The 20,778-nt window shown below is 36.9% G+C and overlaps 2 protein-coding genes across 4 annotated transcripts in view; one reads left to right on the plus strand and one right to left on the minus strand.

Annotated features, from left to right (window-relative positions):
• Window positions 1–20,778, plus strand: part of LOC135211014 (protein spaetzle 5-like) — a 956,827-nt gene that overhangs the window by 458,056 nt on the left and 477,993 nt on the right. The window lies entirely within an intron of this gene.
• Window positions 1–20,778, minus strand: part of LOC135211016 (uncharacterized) — a 151,845-nt gene that overhangs the window by 69,021 nt on the left and 62,046 nt on the right. Inside the window, exons 2-4 of the mRNA XM_064244037.1 lie at window positions 3,628–4,323; window positions 3,035–3,087; window positions 2,815–2,990 (exon numbers count right to left, since the gene is read on the minus strand). Coding sequence (XP_064100107.1) covers window positions 2,815–2,990; window positions 3,035–3,087; window positions 3,628–4,323 — 925 coding nt within the window. The remainder of the gene's footprint in view (window positions 1–2,814; window positions 2,991–3,034; window positions 3,088–3,627; window positions 4,324–20,778) is intronic.

Genomic DNA, 20,778 nt, shown 5'->3' on the forward strand with positions numbered 1-20,778 from the left:
AGGACATTTGTAGCTTGAATTGATATATATATATATATATATATTAATATAATATATATCGTTTTGTTTAAAAAAAAATTAATTAAATTTAATATATTATATATATATATATATATAGGATATATACCAGCTATTCCAAAGAAGGCCTGACCAAATTTCGTATTCTTTCCCCTGATTTCCATCTTCACATTGCACAAATGATTAAGTAGTAATATAGATATTTTCAAAATGTTTTTATTCGTCAACATATATTTTTAGCATGATGGTATCGATTAGTTTAACATAATTAAATCGTTTGATTCAACTTCCTCTTTGCCAGTGCAGGCAAATGTTATTTATTTTCTTTTAGCCCTTTTTTTATCAGAGATGTTCAAGAAACGGTTTAAATCCAAATCATATAAAGCTTAGATTCACTTATAAATATCGAAACATCAATAAAAAAAAATTACAAAATGATGTCATGGATTTCATCGGAAATGGTTGCAGATCTGCTTCTCCTTCTTGGAAATAAAACAGGTGAGTACTCCAGAATGTTTTGCAAAGTTTTGATGTTTAGATATGGAGACAATCTCTCTCTCTCTCTCTCTCTCTCTCTCTCTCTCTCTCTCTCTCTCTCTCTTTGGAGTGTGCCACTTTCTCTCTTGAGTCTTTATTTGGAGTTTGCTAAAGTCATAAAATGAGTCACAGCAACCGTGACTACTAATAGTACAGAATGAAGGCATCCCGTTTTATGTTGGATCTTTTATTGGCTTTCTGAGGTGTTTCCTTCGTAAAGCGAATGCTTTATAGTTGTGTATCCCAGAAGGAAGGAAAAAGGTCGGAGTGACGGCGAACGCATATCCTGAGGACATCTCCTTCTCCAACGGCGGTTATTTAAAAAGCAACGATAAACCAACAAAAAGAGCACACTCCCCTAACCCTCATTGCTCCCACCGGACCCCGCCAGGACTCGCGAGCTATAAAAAATGACCACATCAAAAGGAAATATTAATAAAGTACGAGTCTGTAGACCGACCATTGTTTAAACTTCGGCACACCAGACACACTCCTCTGCCCACCCCCACCTCCAATAAGCTTTGTCCCAGTATCTCAAAGGGAATATGTAACTCTCTCTCTCTCTCTCTCTCTCTCTCTCTCTCTCTCTCTCTCTCTCTATCATCTCAGTCTTCCTCTCTCTCTCTCTCTCTCTCTCTCTCTCTCTCTCTCTTGTTATATATGAGGGAAATTCCCTTCTACATACCTATTCTTTGTGTCACCGACTGAGAAAATGTTTTATTTTTCCCCTCCCAAATGAAATATAAATCAAAGAAGTCCAATGTTCACGGATAATTGGATAAATGGTGCCAAGGAAAGGAGGGAAGGCGGTAGGAGGGAGAGAGAAAGTTACACTTGGTTTTGTGGGTGGGGTGAGGAAGGCAGTAACAGAACGTTTTGATAAAAACAAAATTGTAGTATTATGAACAACCAGAGAAGTTTATGGAGGATGTACGCACCCGTTACTTTTGATTTAACACCATTTATATACAACATATTTATTTATATTTATTTTTCATTAATTTCATGTATGTGTATATTTTTGCCGAGCGACTATTAGTGGATTGCACTGAAACTGAGCATTAGAGATAATAGATAGGTTATTGATCATCAAGTTCCAGCGCTGAAAAAAGTGTGTTCTGGAATAATTGTTTGTCTGGTCTAGTAAAGTCGGGGTCTAGGGGAAGGGCTGTCAGGACATGAAGGGTTTTGAGGGAAAGGCAAACAAGTCTAGGTTATATAGGAAACATTCGCCAGTGTCCTCCAAGTCATTCCCAATCCCAGCATCATCATTAGTAATGATGCTTGCGTGACGATTCCTAATATGGCCTGTTATTTTACCCCGTGGAATTTGCTTCAGAGAATGAAAGCTTTGTCAATACAAACGTTTTAAATATTGATAAGAGGGGAGTAAAAATAGAAATACTAGCAATAGTAGGAAACAACTTTGACTTGGAATATGTTGGCCATCATGAGTCACGAATAGTTTTGAAATATATTCAAATACAAATGTCAGCAGTAATATCGTTCCGATTTAAAAGGAACGAAAAGATGGGAACACCACCATCGGCGTGGCAAAGGATGAGAAATCCCGGAAGAAAGACAGGGTAAGAGCTCTCTCTGTCTTTACCTTGAGAGAATAGGTAATGAGACCACTGGTCTTTGATGTGAGGAAGGCCATTATTGGCAGCAACTCGTCTTTCTCTTCCCTTGTGACCCTCGCTCGCTTCCTCTGGTAATCGGACAACTTTTCCTTTCGTCCTCGACAGGCAGAGGAATGGATGGGAGGGAAGAAGCAAGGGGAACGGCAACAGCTTTGCTTCGACTGGTCAAATGAAAGGTGAAGAAGAAAGGAAAGCGCCAGTTAGAGGATAGTGAAGACTAGGTGATGAAAGAAGGAAAATAAAAAAAAAAGGTTTGAGAGTCAAATGATGTCGAGAAAACAGTGCAAGTTGATATTTCTAAGTTTTTAATACCCTTTGAAAAGAACAATGACAAACACCTTGTTATTAAAAAGATAGGATTTGAAGAACAAGTTTGGGACTTCATTGAGAAATTGGTAATTTCCTTTAACCTTTTAGCGAGTCTTGATTTTCGTAAATGAGGTATTCTTCATTGTCTTAAAGGCATATAGAGAGGCACTAGCCATTTCTACCAGATTCAAAACACATATATATCCTATATACATATGGGTGTGTGTGTGTGTATTTGAAACTAAGTTATAAACTGTCTTTAGTGTGAGAAAAATCTCGTGGAAATGTTGAGTAATCATTTACAGACCTTATCATGTTGTGGCTCTTGTGGTTGCTGCTGCCTGATAGAATCTCTCAGCTTCTGAAGCTGACTTATGATTTCGGTAATCCGTTTCTCCTGGTTCTGAAGGGCCTCCGGATCTGCCGTCAGGAGCTGGCTCATGGAGGCGAGAGGGTCCCCGAGTGGACCTCCTCCACCACCACCTCCCCCTCCCCCTCCCCCTCCCCCTCCCCTCCCCCTCCGCCACTACTTGTTACTGGGGAGCTTGGGGAAGCTGTCCGGACTTCAGGTGGTTTGTTACTGAAAAGATGAAAAGATTTACTTTAAAATGATTCATCTAAGCATTAAGGATGTAGGCAATATATATATATAATTATATATCATTTTAATTTATATTTTATTATATATATTAATATATATATATATATATATAGATATAATATTATTATATTATATTAATATATGATTTTTATATATTATATTTTTATATATATATATATATATATATATATATATATGTATTATATATATATACATAATTGTTCAACATGACAAGTAAAATAAAAGTGAAATATGAGGTAGCAGTCATCAGACATTTTACACTTTTTTACTGTTGGGATCATGATTCTGTAATATTTCATTAAGTACTTTTATTTGTTTTAAGATTTCCTTCAAGTTGCGTCAAGTAAAAAAGAAGCTATATAACTTGTCACTTCGACAGAAATGCTAATTTGAAAATTGTTGACGAATTACTGAATGCAAATTAATATATGAGAAAGAAACATACGCATAATAACATTCTCCCTTTTAAAACTTTCTTGAATTTTCACTTGGACTTACTTTTCTCGTTCTCGTTTGCTTCTCTCGGCGTCATCGATCGTACTGTGGCTCATCTTGGAGGTCAGTCTCTTGAGGACATCGTCCATTGACTTTCTTGCAGCGTTAGCCAGAAGTCCTCCTCTTTCCGCCTCCGACAGGGGCGACAGGGAAGCCCTTTGCTGGTGCTGTTGTTGTTGTTGTTGTTGTTGTTGGAGGTGTTGCTGTAGATGCTGCTGCTGCTGCTGTTGAAGATGATGCTGCAGTTGCTGCTGTTGTTGTTGTTGCTGCTGCTGCTGCTGTTGTTGTTGTTGCTGTTGTTGTTCGTGCCTAGCTGCTGCTGCTTCATGTATAAGCCGCGCGTGTTCTTGCTGAAGTCTTGCTTCTTGTAACCTCGCCTGGAAGAATGGGTTGGCAAACGGGTGCAAATGTTGGGCAAGATCTTCAGAATCGGCGGAACTCTCACGCCGGCTTCTCTTAGCCTCACCTGCTGCCGCGGTGGCCGCCGCTTCCGAATCGGACCACCTTGCAGGAGACATGCCGATAGTTGCGTCGTCACAGCCGCTGTAGCTGAATTCGGAACCGGCAGCAGAATTGTCGGAGTCGCCGGCGGTTGTAGATACAAGAGGAGGTGCGTCTTCCACCAGCATCTCCCTGGCGTCACTGTAGGAATCTAAGACCTTCGTCGGTAGCGACTTTCGCTTCGACGACATCGTCAGTCTGCAAATTCAAAACAGCTTCGATTAAAATTTACTCTTAAAAGAATTAGTTTGTGCTGTTCATAACATCTTTAGTTGTCCATCTTTACAAGCTATTAAGAGATCCGTTTCTGTTGGGTTATTGTTAGGCATAAAAAAATTAAATTTTTTTTTTTTTTTTTTGGCGAATGCCTGAAAGACCGTACGCTAGCTGAAATGTATTTTTTTGTGACAGATTACATTGATTATAAAACGAAAATAACTAATAGTATGCAGGTAACGCCTTTACTACATAAGTCAAGAGTAAAATAGGTTCTCCGATGTACTTGGTCCATATCTAAAATATTTGGCCATTTCTCCTCCACTAACCTATGCATATAATATTTTTAGTTTAATTAATTTTTTTGACTCCTCCATTCAGGAGCGGTCGAGCTCAGGTGTGCTATAAATAGCAAGTTGTGGCGTAGTAGTCATATGTTTACCCTCTTCAGATTCATCAGACTGTCGTCTATTAACTGTATGATGCTTCCGACTTTTGACGTCGGCATTTTCGAGAGGATTGAGAGAGAGAGAGAGAGAGAGAGAGAGAGAGAGAGAGAGAGAGAGAGAGTGTTTTGTGTTTAATTTTCTCCGTATACCAAGTATATACGATAGCAATGCGATTTATTCAGCAGTTTTTATACCTTGTTTATTTATCTGTTCGACGGTATTATATGTATTTTGAGTCTTTTTTTTCTTTTGGGAGAATATTGTTCCTGGCAACAATCCATACATATCTACAGCCTTTACCAGATGTCAAATGCGGAGTGCCCAAGATAAATTGAAAGGTACTTTCAGTAAACTTTTATGAGTCACTGAGTAAGATTTAATCATTATCGGACATCTGATCATGCAAATTGTGGAGTCAAATTTAACAGTAATTATCGGATAACTGATTATATAAACTTTTGCTTCATTTTTTCACCCGAAGGGTTGCAACGTATTTTTTTTAGGCCAGGTAGTGAGTTTACTCTTGCCCATCAATCCTTGGTGGATGTAACGAAAGATACACGCACGAGCTCATTTTGATTATTAAGAACTTCCGTCATTATTCTTTCCTTTGAGATTGCGGTGAAGAATGCAGTAGGATTCTACTCATGCTGTGATTTATCCATAGAACTTCTTGTTGTATTTTGAAAAAAAAGAAAAGAAAATGAAATAACTTTGATTCAGCTGCCTAAAAGAAACACCTGCACCTGCCGTGGTACCCACCCCCCCTCTCGGGAAAACGGCGAAGATTATATCTCAAAGTTCGTTGTTTATGTTTGTGTGTAGTAGTTTGTGCAAATTCTCTCTCTCTCTCCTCTCTCTCTCTCTCGCTCTCTTCTCTCTCTCTCTCTCTCTCTATTTATATATATATATTATATATATATATAATAATATAAGTATATATTATGTATGTTATGTATGTATATGTATATATGTGTGTATATATATATATATATATATATGTAATATATATGTATGTATGTATATATATATTACTATATATATATGTATATATATACATATATATATAGATATATATATATATATATTATATATATTATATATATTAATATATATATATATATATAATATAATAAAACGCATGCAGCATGCGCATATATTGAAAGAACGGTAGATTCAAGTACGTCATCCATAAATTTATAATGCTTGTAGCATTTGCGTATGTGCCTAATTGATAAATTCTAGAAACATATTAACCCTAATGTTCTTTGGCGAAAATAGATGATCTCATCGAGTTCGTTTGTATAATAACTGAAATCACTGGCATTCAGATATGCAGTTTAACTCGCATAATGTCATACAAATGAGAACACTACTTATAAGAATTGGTATAATGTCACTGAGAATAAATTAAAAGACGGGGAGTGTAGCCATATATTATTCCTGTGTGTAAAAGAGATAGTTCTCGGGTAATGAACCACACTTTCGTCAAGCACTGGGTCAGGCTTCTCTCCACTCTCCCTTATATGAAGTATGCAGAATGAAGTATTTTAGTACATCATTGGTTCTCTCTCTCTCTCTCTCTCTCTCTCTCTCTCTCTCTTATTCCCCCTTCGCAATATTACTAACTACGTAATGAGCGTTACGGAATTCCTGTGATCTCAACCAATCAACGAGGCGGAACCTCCGACACATACAACTTGGGAGGCCGCATTGATTTATACTTCCGGCGCTGAGCTTATCATTGGCGGCTCTCTTCAAAGAGCGATATTGTCAGCATGTCCGACTCACATAGGATGAAGATTCGGGGAGTAAAAGGTCGCAGGTCCAACCCCTTTCCCATCCCTTGAAGGTAGAACATTACATTGTGGAGGGTAACATATTTTACGATTATTATTATTATTATTGTTATATTACTCTACAAACAGATATTATGACTAGTGTTTCGTTGTGCTATATATATATATATATATATATATATATATTATATATATTATATATATATATATATATATATATATATATATATATATATATATATATATATATATATATATATATATATATATATATATATATATATATATATATATATATATATATATATATATATATATATATTATAAACATACCTCTGCACATCCATATATACGTGTATTATTAATTCCTTCACAATGAAAACACAAATATTTTCAGTGGCCCTCCTTTAACTCTAATCATAATTCAATGGCCATCTGGAAGCATTAAATAAAAACCAAAATTATTTTTACACCTATTCTCACGCTTGTTCAATTTGTTCCACTTTTAAATTTTTGTCACGTACTCTCAGATTAACCTTCCAATACTGATACCGTCTTCAAGCAAAAGAAGCTGACATTAAGTGGGTGAAAATTCTCACAATTGCGGCTTCAATTGTATGAGTTTCTCATAAAGAACAATATTGTGTACCTATAGTCTCTGTAAAAAATGAAAAGGTACTCCAGTTGTTATAACTGTCACCGTTTAATCACTATTATTGCCAATGGCATCCGCTTCAATAACCAAATTTAATGAGTAGTCCGTGTTAGGGTATAACACGCAATCAAACTTGCCTTTCTTTTAACCAGTTTTCTCGTATTACATACCAAGAGCAACAACTCCCAACTGCTCCAGATTCATGACCAATATGGCTACAGACCTTTTATCTTTTCAGTGGTTCCCAGTTTCGATGCAAACACTCAAATCATATATGTATGATATATATATATATATATATATATATATATATATATATATATATATATATATATATATATATATATATATATATATATATATATATATATGTTATATATATACACAACATATTGCGTTATTATTATTATTATTATTCTACATACAGATATTGCGACTTGTGTTTCTCTGCTCTATACATATACTACGTATATGTATGTATGGATTTGTAGTAGAATATGTATATATATATATATATATATATATATATATATATATATATATATATATATAATCTGGCGAATTTGGTCTTTTCGAGGGACAGAAAGATTTCGTGTATCTTTACTATATTTTTCCCCGAAAAAAAAAAAAATCTACGAAGAGGTTGAGGAGTTTGGGTGCAAAAAAGCAACCTTTGCATTGTGGAAGTCACGAAAACTTCCAGTGTCATTGGCTGTGCAGATGTTCCTTCATGAAGTGCTCACCAACCAACGAATAACTAACTGGTGACGTCCCTGAACTCTGGTTGCCGATTGGCTGAAGAGCCATTTCATGTTCAAGAAAGATAGGGGTTTAACGGCAGCCCCTGTTCTTGGTAATCGGCCGGGTGCTTAACTGTTCCATAAATCCTTTAAATCCAGTCGTTTATCAGAATTAACGGCCGTAGCCGAAGGCTTAAGCAGCATCAGAATGCAATGGCGAAGGCGACATGAATCAAAATAATCGGTTGTTGCTGCTTCGTGATTGCTTTCTGTTAGAGAGGTCGTTCTAACGGAGTTTCAAGGCTGTTATTGTACGCTATAAAAAGGGATCTTCTACATACTTGATATCAGGTGCTAGTACTCTAGGGCTCTGAACGCTCTTTTTATCCTCCTCCTCCTCCTCCACCTCTTGAGTCGACATATATATATATATATATATATATATATATATATATATATATATATATATATATATATATATATATATATATATATATTCACAGAAATAATCTTACCATACGCTCTCCCGTATCTTTCCAGTTTCGAGGTCTGAAAAAGCTCATGTGTGTATATATATATATATATATATATATATATATATATATATATATATATATATATATATATATCATATACATATGTGTATATATATATATATATTATAAATATATATCATATCTATATATTATATATATATATATATATATTATATATATATATATATATTATATATATATATATTTTATAACATATAAATTTGAGGATATTTGATTTTCGTGAAAAACGCATGAACGTAACATATACAAAAGTACTTTTCAATTGTCACAAAAAGGAATATATCGATGGGTACCTTAGTTTGGCAAAGGAGTTCCTGACATTTTTGCTACCCAGATGGTGAGTTTTGACCCGATTATATGGCCTAACAGCTGAGCCGGCCATGCTTGACCATGAGGTCTAATTGAACCCAATTGAATAACGACGAAAGAGAGAAGAACACTGAGAAGAGGCCTCTCCCGCCCACCCATCAGTCCACATTCTCGTCGAGTGACAAAATGGGGAGGATGTTACAGGCGTTTTTAGAAAAGGGTTGGAAGCAGAGAAAATGGAACAAGGGAGAAGTTAACGGATATGAACAGAAGTTTAGAAGTTTAATTTTTTTCTTTTAACCAGAGAAAGTTTGCTTCACACTTTAAAAGTATGAAGTATTTATAATTAGATAATTTGTTGGGTGATGAATAAGCAAGTCATAATAATGATGATTTATTGATAAAACAAAAAATACATTTAGAAAAAATTGATCCAACTTTCCAATTCCTGGACATTACCATGTAGTGTTGTGGTATTTAGTATTTTTCCGGTTGAATCGTCCTTGTTTTTCTGTCGACTTTTGTCCCCACGCCTAAAGCTACTCAGATCATCACTTCACCCCAAGACACACTAAAAAGCTTCCATCCTTATATAACCGTATGTGCAATAAACCTCAAAATAAACCCCACCAGCTTGAGCTACTTGAGACAATAATCATGAACCATGGACCCCAACTGTAAGTCGGCCCCAGCCCCCTCACAACCCCAACCCTAACCCCGTCCTCACCTCAACCCACTCACTGTTCGCCTTGCTTTTCCCTTCCATCTTTATTTGCCGAGCCAGCATCAAGATGTCTTTCCACCTAACCTCTCTTCCTTTAGTGCCTCTCCTCCTTTGCTTCCTTTTCATCTATCCTCTTCCGTCTCTGCTCCTCCTCCACTTTTTCTTCTTCCTGAGACCCTTCAGTGGCCTTCTACGTCTTGATTCTTCAATGGGAGCACCTCGGACTCTTAGATAAAGCTCAATGGGTCTTCAATAACCCCCACTTAAAGAAGGCGATTATAGAAATATAACCTTTTAAATAGACACAACAGTGATCGCCGGGAAATGCCCCTCCTTTTCCTCTAGTGTTCTTTCGATTACTATTATCGCAAGAACTGTTCTTCCTCAGAGAAAAATGGACGCCTGCTCTCTGGGCAGACATACAAACAATGTTCAGGTAGGAGGTGAACAAAAACATCGACCTTCAAAATGTTAAAGCATTGTATATTGAAGTCTAGAAAAGATATAATCTTGTAAAGACGTATTTTGTTTTGTGTGTGTGTGGGGCGGGGGGAGGGGTGGGGGGCGTGTTGGATCTCATTTACTCGCATGCAACGATGACAGTCTTTTTTTGTTTTTAATGGCCGCGTTGCCGGAACAAAACTGACAGTAGCCAGAAGACCGAAGGCACGTTTACTTAAACGGAAGGAGTGGTGAGGGGATGGGGGCGGGCGATTGAGAAAGAAGGGAATGCAGGGGAGAAAAGATAAGGGTCTATCCAGAGTGCTTTATATACCGCAGCCACGCAGGATACTTGTGTCATAACTGAAAAGTTTTTTGATAAGTAGAGGTCTTGTTTGCGCAGCATTGAGGAAATTTTCAGTTGCAAGAAATAAAGGAATTACTCTTACTCATTTACGTATAACGCAACATAGGTTTAGGTAAAGAGGGCCAGTGCTAAAATGATAACACACAGAAATGAAAGCTTTCGCTGTGAATATGTATTGTTTATGAATTCAGGACTTTCAGAGAATTCTGCTGAAGAGAATCGGCCCAAGGTCATTTCTCTCGTAAAATCTCCTGCCGAAAAGAACCAAGGAATTGAGATCATGTGCTCATATGATGATGGATGGTTAAACAGAATTAACATTGCATGGGCAACCTCAGAATTAGTGCCTACCGCAATACAATCATGTATGAATCAGTTTATTTATGTATCATGTTTGTTGTGCGGGCGTATGTGTTGTTTGGATTATAAAGCCAGGAATTTTTATTTTATATTTGGGCAGAAGTTCACTGACCTTATGACATAATAAGGATAATCGCCGTCTTAAAGTGTCGGAGTTGGCATCGCTGAAATTACTTTGTTTTGTGTTTCGTATCAGGTTCCTTATGGATGGAAATTATAGCAAATATTATAAGCAACCAGTATCTTTAATTTTAACTCAAATTCACATCATAGGATCTCATCAATATTGTCATGACATCAGCCAACGGGCCCTCACCATCACCTGCTTCCTATCTCATCTGTGTCATTACCATTAAAGTGTTACTACCTAAAAACAACGACGTCGTTCCCTTGACAACAGCCATAACAACAAAAGACAACTAAATCCTCAAACCATTTCATTTGCTCTCTCTCTCTCTCTCTCTCTCTCTCTCTCCCCGCTCTCTCCTCTCGTCTCTCTCTCTCTCTCTCTCTCTCTCTCTCTCTCTCTCTTACAGCCCACTGCGATCCATCATCATCGTCTTCACCATCAACATCAGCAAGAATGGCACTATGTTGGTTGGCACAAGTTGCACCGTAAAGAGGGGCTCATCACCATAAGAGAGAGAAGAGAGAGAGAGAGAGAGAGAGAGAGAGAGAGAGAGTGGGGGCGACATTCCCCTTCACCCCCTTTAACACATACAATTGTCAGCGGGCGAAGATATGCCTGACGCCATTTTGTGCAGCTGCTTCTATTGTTGCTGCCATCTTAACAGTTGGCAAGACCCTCATCTTCTCTTGCTTTTCTTCCTTCGTTCTCGTATAGTCTTCATTTTCGTTGTTATGTTACTTCGTGTCTATTCTGCCTCGTCGTAGTTCCCCCAGATCTTTACAGAACGAGAGTTTTAGTCCATCCGTAGAAGAAGTAGTTTCCATATCACTTTTCAATGAAAGCTTCTTATCACACGATATATATATATATATGATATATATATAGATATATATATATATTATATATATAGATAGACTACATACATACATACACATCACAATATATATATATATATATATATATATATATATATATATATATATATATATATATTATATAAAACAGTATAAAAATCGAAACAATATTGAAACAAAGAAGATAACCAGCAGTAAAGTTTTGTGGAAATCTGCACATTTATGAAAGTTACTATGGCTTTGTTTATCATGCATTCTGTTCTCAGTCCGTTTTTTTTATTTATTTACTCTTTTTTATTTTATGAATGTTTTGTAGACACGGGTATCATTTCCCCGTTACCCCTCGATTACTTTATCTAATCCAGTCGGCTTAAAGTCACTTCCCTTCTAGTCATGACACCCCCATTCATGGCACCACTATCAAAAGGGACCCCATGACGACAAGACCCAACAACCCCCATCTAAATCCTTTGCCCTACCTCTTCTCCCAAGGGTCCCCATCAGTTGGGGAACTTTCTCATTGGATCCCAAGTGGACACACAGTGGACCCTACACTAAACAGAAGACCATGGTAGGGTTGGGGGGGGGGGGGGTTGAGGAGGAGATTTCCAGTGGTTGTTGGATCCTCGGGTGAACCCTATAGCAACTCAGAGACTCCCATGAAGGGGCCGCTAGGGTAGGGTATCTGGGAAGGGGTCCCCTGGTCAGGCTCTTTGTGCCCCAGCCATTTTACGCAAACTCTCCTTTTGTGGAAGCCATTTGCACTGATTGAAACAGAATCCTTTTGACCTTTTATTCTCGCCACTGACACTGATGTTTTATCCTCCACAGTCACCCCTCCCCCTCCCGGACATCCCAGACCTTGTACCTCCTCCTCCTCCTCCTCCTCTTTTGGTCATTCTTCATCCGCATAACTTCTCTTCCCTTCTGTTTGTCTCTGTTTACGTTTCTCTTTCTTTTCATCTTCATTCAGCCATGCCGCCTTTACTCTTTCGTCTAGATCATTTTTTTCCCTTTTCTCACAGACTTTTAATTTCCGGTCACTGAGCCCTTTATTTTGGTGTAATTTGCTGCTCTTTTGTATCGTCCATTATCATTCTTTGTAGTTAATGTGTTCTTATTTGCGTCTTAGTATATGCATATCCTTTGCATCCAAGTTGTACTCTCTCTCTCTCTCTCTCTCTCTCTCTTCAAGATCCTTCTCTCTCTCTCTCTCTCTCCCTCTCTCTCTCTCTCACAGGCATTTTAACGATATGCGACTATATAAAAAATTTGCAGCAATATTACCGTGTGATAATGAATTGCTAAATTAGCCTTGATACTGTCAAGTTACATTAATGACTTCCCTTCATAAGATTAACAGTTTAAAGATTCCCAAACAATCTACGTGCTCCCATAGGCTTGCAATTGGATCTCAGGCTTTGAAGTGACAAGCGTATCCAAAAAGTGAAAAATTCCAGAAATTAAGAGGCCATTTGCATTACTACAATTACACACGCATGTGGTAAAAATTGGACCGTAGAGTCTATATATATATATATATATATATATATATATATATATATATATATATGTAATAATATATATTAAATATATCTTTATCTATATATATATATAAATAGTATGTATATATATATATATATATATATATATATATATATATATATATATATATATATATATATATATATAGAATCTATGATTCAGTTTTTATACACACACACACACACACACACACACACACACACACACATATATATATATATATATATATATATATATATATATATATATACATACATATATATATATATATATATATATTGTGTGTGTGTGTGTGTGTGTGTGTATTGTGTATGAGTATGTATTTGTTCATGCATACTCATACTCTGCGTAAATTATATTTGTGGAAATTATATTTTCTTGTATTTGTTCTTTTGCTTATTCATATCAGTATGTTTTTAGTTGTAGGTGGAAGATACATGCTTTGACAGATTTGTCTTCAGGGATGGCTGTCACGTTTCTTGGAGATTGTGCTTTCATGCTAGAGAGAAACTTTTTCGCCCTAAAGACTTAAGGTCATTCTTTGTGTGGTCTCTATTCCTGTTACTTTTATTATGATCACTGTGACCGATTTTCTTTTGCAAATAATGCTTAGGGTTAAACCAGCTGGAAGCTGGCAGTAGCCGTTATTTTAATGGAGGTACAACTTACTTGATTAATGCAGTCTTGTCGTTGGCACGGTTCCTAAGCCTAGAGTATTGTTTTGGCACTTAGGATATTGGAATTTGGCACTCTGTCGACTTTGTTATTGCTTTTTAGACAAAATTTAATGTTATGCCTAGAGAATGCTAAGCTTATGACATCAAGAAGAAATATTGTGGGATTGATTACAGTAACATTTAATGTTATTTTTCACTTAAATTATTCATAACTCATTCTTCACTATTTATGGTAATCTCATCATAATTCTCATTATTAACATGTCAGTGACAGTATCGTTGGGTTAAGTTCGCCGTAAATATGAGCTTATTATTATTGTTTATCTCCTCTCTCCCTGACGTTCACTAATATCGTCTGCTTCAGTTCTTCCGTAGCTGCTACCTGCCCTTAATTGATGTAAACATCTAAGTTGGGAGTTTTCCTATTCGGTTGCTAATATTAATGATGGTATTTTATTCTTTGTAGTAAGGTGATTGTTCATTTTTCCACAATTTCTCAACAATTAAATACAGAAATGAATAAAAGCAATAATTAATCTCTCTCTCTCTCTCTCTCTCTCTCTCTCTCTCTCTCTCTCTCTCTCTCTCTCTCTCTCAACGTATCAGTATGCTATTTTGGCCTGTTATGTGTAACTCAAAATTTTAGTAAAGAACTAAAATTTAGTCATAGCTATGAGAAAGTTAGAAGGGCTGATGCATATACGTATATTGTATCTACTATTAAATTCATTGCAGTTATGGGCAGCAGTTCTTCAACAGCCGCATGGAATCTCTTGAATGAGTAGTACATCTTAGGCTGGTTCCTGTGCACTTGTGGCTCGCCAAAGACTAGAAAAATGTTGGCAGACACTCAAAAGTGATAATATTATCTGGCCATCCTGTAGCGTCGTCGTAACGACTTGATTTATGACGAGATAAGTACTATTCTGTAGTACCGTCATTCGTGACGGAAATTCAGACTAGAAAACACCCGTTTTAATATGCTGGTGTGTGAAACTGAGCTGAGCGAAGCGACTCTTATTTGAAGTGAGGACGGAATAGAGGAAGAAACAGGATTGACAGAGAGGCCTAAGGAGACCACCCCAGATGGGACCCTGGGGTGTGCAGTCAATCCGAGGCAGCTGGGGAGCACAACCCAAGGGGAAGCGAAGCGACAGGAAAGACAATTTTGAAATGCCAAAGTCAGTATGCGAATAATAGAGGGGCAAGACCAGACTGATTTGAATCGAGGATCCTGATGATTATTTATGACTCGGAGTCTCCGGTTGCGAACAGCCGGGTCATCTGGTGATTGATGACGATGATTTGTTTGGATTTTTAGTCAGTGTAACGCAGTTTCAACGCTGACGTAGACGCCCAAGAATAAGGTTAGTTTTCTATGATTATGTTAAATATTCTTTTTCCTCTTAATTTCTAAGTTTTCATTTCTGGGGAAATGACACATTGTAAGTTCCTTAATTTGACAACCTTTTCGCCTCCCGTGTAGGTATAATTAGATTTGCATATTAACTTTTCGTAGCATTTAGTAAGCGTAATTATTAAACAACGTTTTCCTTTAGGATTCCTTAACGTCGAATGTCTAGTGTATCACAATTAAATTCTCACCCTAATAAGATTTAACCGTTAAACGCATTCTTTTACTTGATGAAAAAATGACTTCCTCTCAGGAGGCCCAGTATATATCTCTCCCTCTTGGCCTTTTTGCCGTTTTTCTTCCTCCTTTTTTACTGTTTGCGCTGTTTCCAACCCCTGTCGTCCGGTTCCCTTATTTCTACAGCTTCGCAGTCACCACAGCGTTAACAAGACAGACATCGGAATACCAAATGTCCTGGTAGATCTTCTTTTTTACTCTTTTTTTTTCATAAGCTCGTTAGTAAACTGATAGTGACCAGGTGTGAATTTCAAGACAGTTTACCAAACCACCACCCCATACGTATTTTTGGGTATGCATGGTACTCACACTGTATACACACGCACGCACACACACACACACACATATATATATATATATATATATATATATATATATATATATATATATATATGTGTGTGTGTGTGTGTGTGTCTGTGTCTGTGTGCGCGCGCGTGTGTGCGCGCCGCTCGTACGCGTGTATTTATACAATGCATATTCTTGCCACACCTATGGGAATACATTTTTATATTTATATAGTATCTAAAGTTATATATATAGATTATATAGAGATAGATAGTTAGATTGACATAGATAAAAGTAGTATACAGATATCTGTACACTCCCATCGATGGCTGGTGATTGTAAACCAGCAAGAAAGTGCCCAATATCACCAAAATCACGCACACTGCCACACTCATTGCTCACACTATTTCAAATCGAAGTTCTCTTGTTTCATATATTGACATGGTTAGCAGTTGTATATTTCGCAGAGATATAAATAACGGATAATCCATATGCTGGTGGAAGCGTCGAATTGGTTCAATACGTGAAAAGTCTTGAAAATGAAATATCACAGATTGCCTATGACTCTTGTGAGGTAACTAATATCCTTTTATTGTATGACATTGGAAATAATGTGCTACCTGCTTTCTCGATATGAATAAGAAAATTTCTTTTTTACTTATATTTTCGACGAGTTCTTTTCATTTATTAGAAATTCAGGCTTTAGTGTACTTCTGTGTTTTGACATCCACCCTGGTTTTTTCCCCCCCATCTGATATGACTTCTTTTGCGATATTCTTCTAAGTTGGCCCCTCTACCAGCATGAGCCCCCACTCCCACTCCCCCTCCCCCCCTTTTTTTACGTCTCTTACTAATATACAGTTCTCAGTGTTGTTTGACTTTCCTCGTTCACGCTTCACTTCTGTGGTATTTTTTTGTTTTTCCTGTATGATAGCTGTTTCATTTCTTTTCGAATGACAGGGTTCCCATTTTTCGCTTTTGTTTTACCGAATCTTTCACGCTCGGGTGACACCCTTGTTAGCTATCAAAACACTTTTCTCTGAACGTTAAATGTTATTGTTATTGTTATTATTATTATTACGGGACAAATTATGTAGTACTGTCATTGCGTATGCGTTGACGGTAAAACTAATGTTTTAGACCGACGAAGTTCATCAAGTTAGTCTTGTACGTTACGGAAGCAGTCTTATGCAATAGAGGTTTACTACTACTACTACTGCTGCTGCTGCTGCTGCTGCTGCTGCTGCTGCCGCCGCCGCCTCCACCGCTACTCCGTAAAAAGGAAATCATTGAGTAAAAAACATTACTTAGCGGAAACAGTTCCACTTCCAAAGGGTTTGAGATGTGATCAGTTATATTTAGCAGTTTGACTGCAGAAATTTTACTGGAAAAACGCTTCCATTTATTACAAACAAAAAATGGCTTTTTAAATGCGCATCAGATCGTGAAATGCAAAGCAAAAATCAAATTTTGTAAGGTAATGGCATGCTATTCAGACCTTAAATCATAATGGATAGTAGTGAGCATTTTATATATCAGAGTTGACGCCTCTAAAAGCAACGTTCAAATACGGCATTACTTACTGTTTTACAAAGCTTTTCTCGGCACTGCCTAGAAGAAAGAAAGAAAGAAAAGATGCGATGTAGATAACGAAATGCAAATAGTTATCGAAATGATGTTAAAAAAAAAATAAAAAAAGAATAGAGAATCTGTTCCTCGCTAGAATGTTATTTTGATGAGATAATGAAGACTGTTTAGCTAAGGTTTATTTGCCTGGCAGCCGCACCAAAATAACGCACCTATAGTAACGATGTCACAGAAGGATATACCATCACCGTTGAATATGTAATAAGCACTGAATGCCCCACGAGATGAGACTGAATAAGTGACAGGAATCTGTCATATGATAATTATAGATGTTTATAATGCAATGCATTAGGCGAGGTATTAAAGGAATTGTAGGAACTCTGTATAGGATGGGAGGAAGGCTTTCATGGGCATCAGTAATTAAATAGCTGGTAAATTGGATATTTACTTGTATAATGATCACAACGAGCAGAGTTAAGGGATGATGAAAATGTTCGTCGAAACCACAATTGACGATGAAACGAAAGAGTTGAGTATTAAAACAGATTCTTTTAGCATTTGCTAAAACGAAAGATGGTAGTGTTGCCTCCTAAGCATTTATGAAAATAAAGGGCTGAATAAAAAGCTATAGAGTTAAATGATGACAAGGAGAAACCACAAAGAGTCCATGTGGTAGTCATTTTAAAAAACACAGCTCAAGGAAAAAGTGCCTTATCTCATAACAAGCCCGTAACCAAAACATCTATAATATTAGGGTCACAAAAAAGGTGTGAAGGCACCCTACCCCCAATCCCCTTGGGGAAAAAATGCTCCCCTTGCCGTCTTTATGATTCGGTTCTTTTTAATTTACGTTTAATGTTCGCAGCGAAGTTCACAATGTTTCTTTATTTTAAGGTAATATATAATTCATCCACTATTCCGTGTAGTAACCGATTTTGGTTACTTCTTATCACTTGGTAAGTCGTTCTTGCTGTGTTCCTTGCCAGTTGAAGTCATATTTCTTTCTTCTCATTTATACTATACCTTGTATGTGTGTGTGTGTTTTTTTTAATCACGCTGTAGCAGTTGAGTGATCGCTCTATATTTAAGTAATTCAAGCTTTGCGTTATAGCACGAGATGATGTGTAATGTATTTCCTTTTAGGTTTAATTTTCTTTATTATTAGGCATCTCGTTATATAGTTCTCTTTTCAGTTCATTTTGCATTTTATAAATTAACTTCTGAATAGTGGTTATTTGTCGGATTACGAATTATTTTTTCTTTTAAAGGCCAAGAGTAAAACAGAATTAAGTATACATAATAGACGATAAATTTTGTCTGCATTCCTCTAATTGAAACTTAATAAGTCCTCGTGGCTGGGCATTCCAAGACCTCATGCTAGGTAGAGGTATTCGCATTCACGATCCTCTCCTGCTTTGCAATTCAAATGTAAATATAAATCGCGCAAAAACTATCATGGCATTTATATACCGAGCGGTGTTTACGTCGGTCAAATTGTCCCCAAGGAAGTCATGAAGTCATCCGTTCTGCCTCGAAGCAAATGAAGGGAAGACCCGAAGAGTTCATTCGCCAAATACACCATAAAGGGAGAGATACAACAGCAGCAATACATCATCAGAAAAAAGAAAAAGACAGAAAAGCAGCAGTCATAGTATTGCCAAAAGTTGGTAGACGATTATGCTAATCTGAGATATAATTGTGAAATAAATAAACAGTCTGCGAGATGCAATTGGCTACTTCGTCATCCGAGCAGTGAGTCTATTAAAAGAACAACTACCCTCCCCCAGAAAGCATCCCCCATCCATCCCCCTGTACACCGATAGTGTCACTCCCCTACTGGTCCCAGTAGGTGCCCATACACCCATACCTTCGGCCTCCTCACCTGTCAGAAAGAAATGGTACACCGTACATCTCGGTTATGTCTCTCCCTCTCTCACTCATCGGCTTTCCCGGTTGAATAAGAAGGTTTCTCAAAGTGTCACTTGTCGATATTTGACGGAGAAGGAAGAAGAGAAGGGAAAAAAGCAGCAGAAGCAAGAGGAGTGAGGAGCTGCTGCACAAATCGTGAGACTGCTCAGATTCCAAACTGTTTTGACGGATCATATTAGACAGGTAGTCTTTAATTCACACTTTTAGTTACTTTTGATGGTTAGAGCAGTAGGCGTTAAAGGCCATTTTGCTAAGGTGTATAATTATCTGGAGATATTCTGTGAAACTGTAATTGTGAAGGCTGTTAGGTATATATATATATATATATATATATATATATATATATATATATATATATATATATACATATATGTGTGTGTGTATTATGTTATATACTTACATATGTATGATATCGTATAATTAAGATATAATAATATATATCATATATATATATATAATATATATATAATATATTATATATATCATACAGGGCGGGTGTTTCGAAATTAGAGCCCCCCGTCTGCAGCATACACTAAAATTGATATGAAAAAACAAAAGTAATTCAGAACAGGTATTTATTTAACTTTCTCTCTTGAGTATTTAATAATTTGTGTGGCCTCCATCTGCCTGTACCACAGCCTGCATTCTTGAGGGGTATGATTTCAGCAAATCGCAAAAAAGCTGAGACTCAAACTCCATTTCCCTAAGCACTTCGGTCACCTCTCTTCGCAGGTCGTCGAGGCCTGGTATACCATCATAGTTCACTGTGCGCTTCAACACGATCCTTTAAGATACTACCAATGTTTTCACAAACATTAAGGTCAGGGGAGCTACCTAGAAATTCACTTGACAAGAAGAAATCGATACCACTGTTTCAACGCAGCTCCTGTGTCTGAAGAGCATTGAAACATGGTTCCTTATCATGCAAAAATGTGACTTCTTCAACAACACATTTTCAGGATCTTTGAGGAAAAGAAATACTCCACCAGTAAGCACAGTTTCTCTGAAGTATTCGCCATTCCATGACTGCCCTTTTTCTTTGATGATCTACATTAACAATTTGGCTGTGAAACAGAAAAATTCCTAAACATTCAGGAAATTTCACAACTTGGTGATAGCACACGTCATCACTGATATCACCCAACTTTGCAGCCCAAATGATGTCATTTTTGTGATTTGACTTCCTGACTGTGTAAATGAAGAATTCATCTGATGCGGCAACATGGAGAAAGTCAGCTTCATCCCAAACTTCAAGAAATGAACCACAAAACCATGCACGGTCTTCTCTCTGTTGTTGAGTGATGGTGGGCTTGCTGATAACATGAAATGGCTTTTCAACTAACGATATACAGCACTATAACTTCTCTTCTTTCCCCTT

The sequence above is a fragment of the Macrobrachium nipponense genome, chromosome 4 (genome assembly GCF_015104395.2).
Source record: "Macrobrachium nipponense isolate FS-2020 chromosome 4, ASM1510439v2, whole genome shotgun sequence".
In the NCBI taxonomy this organism is placed as follows: domain Eukaryota; kingdom Metazoa; phylum Arthropoda; class Malacostraca; order Decapoda; family Palaemonidae; genus Macrobrachium; species Macrobrachium nipponense.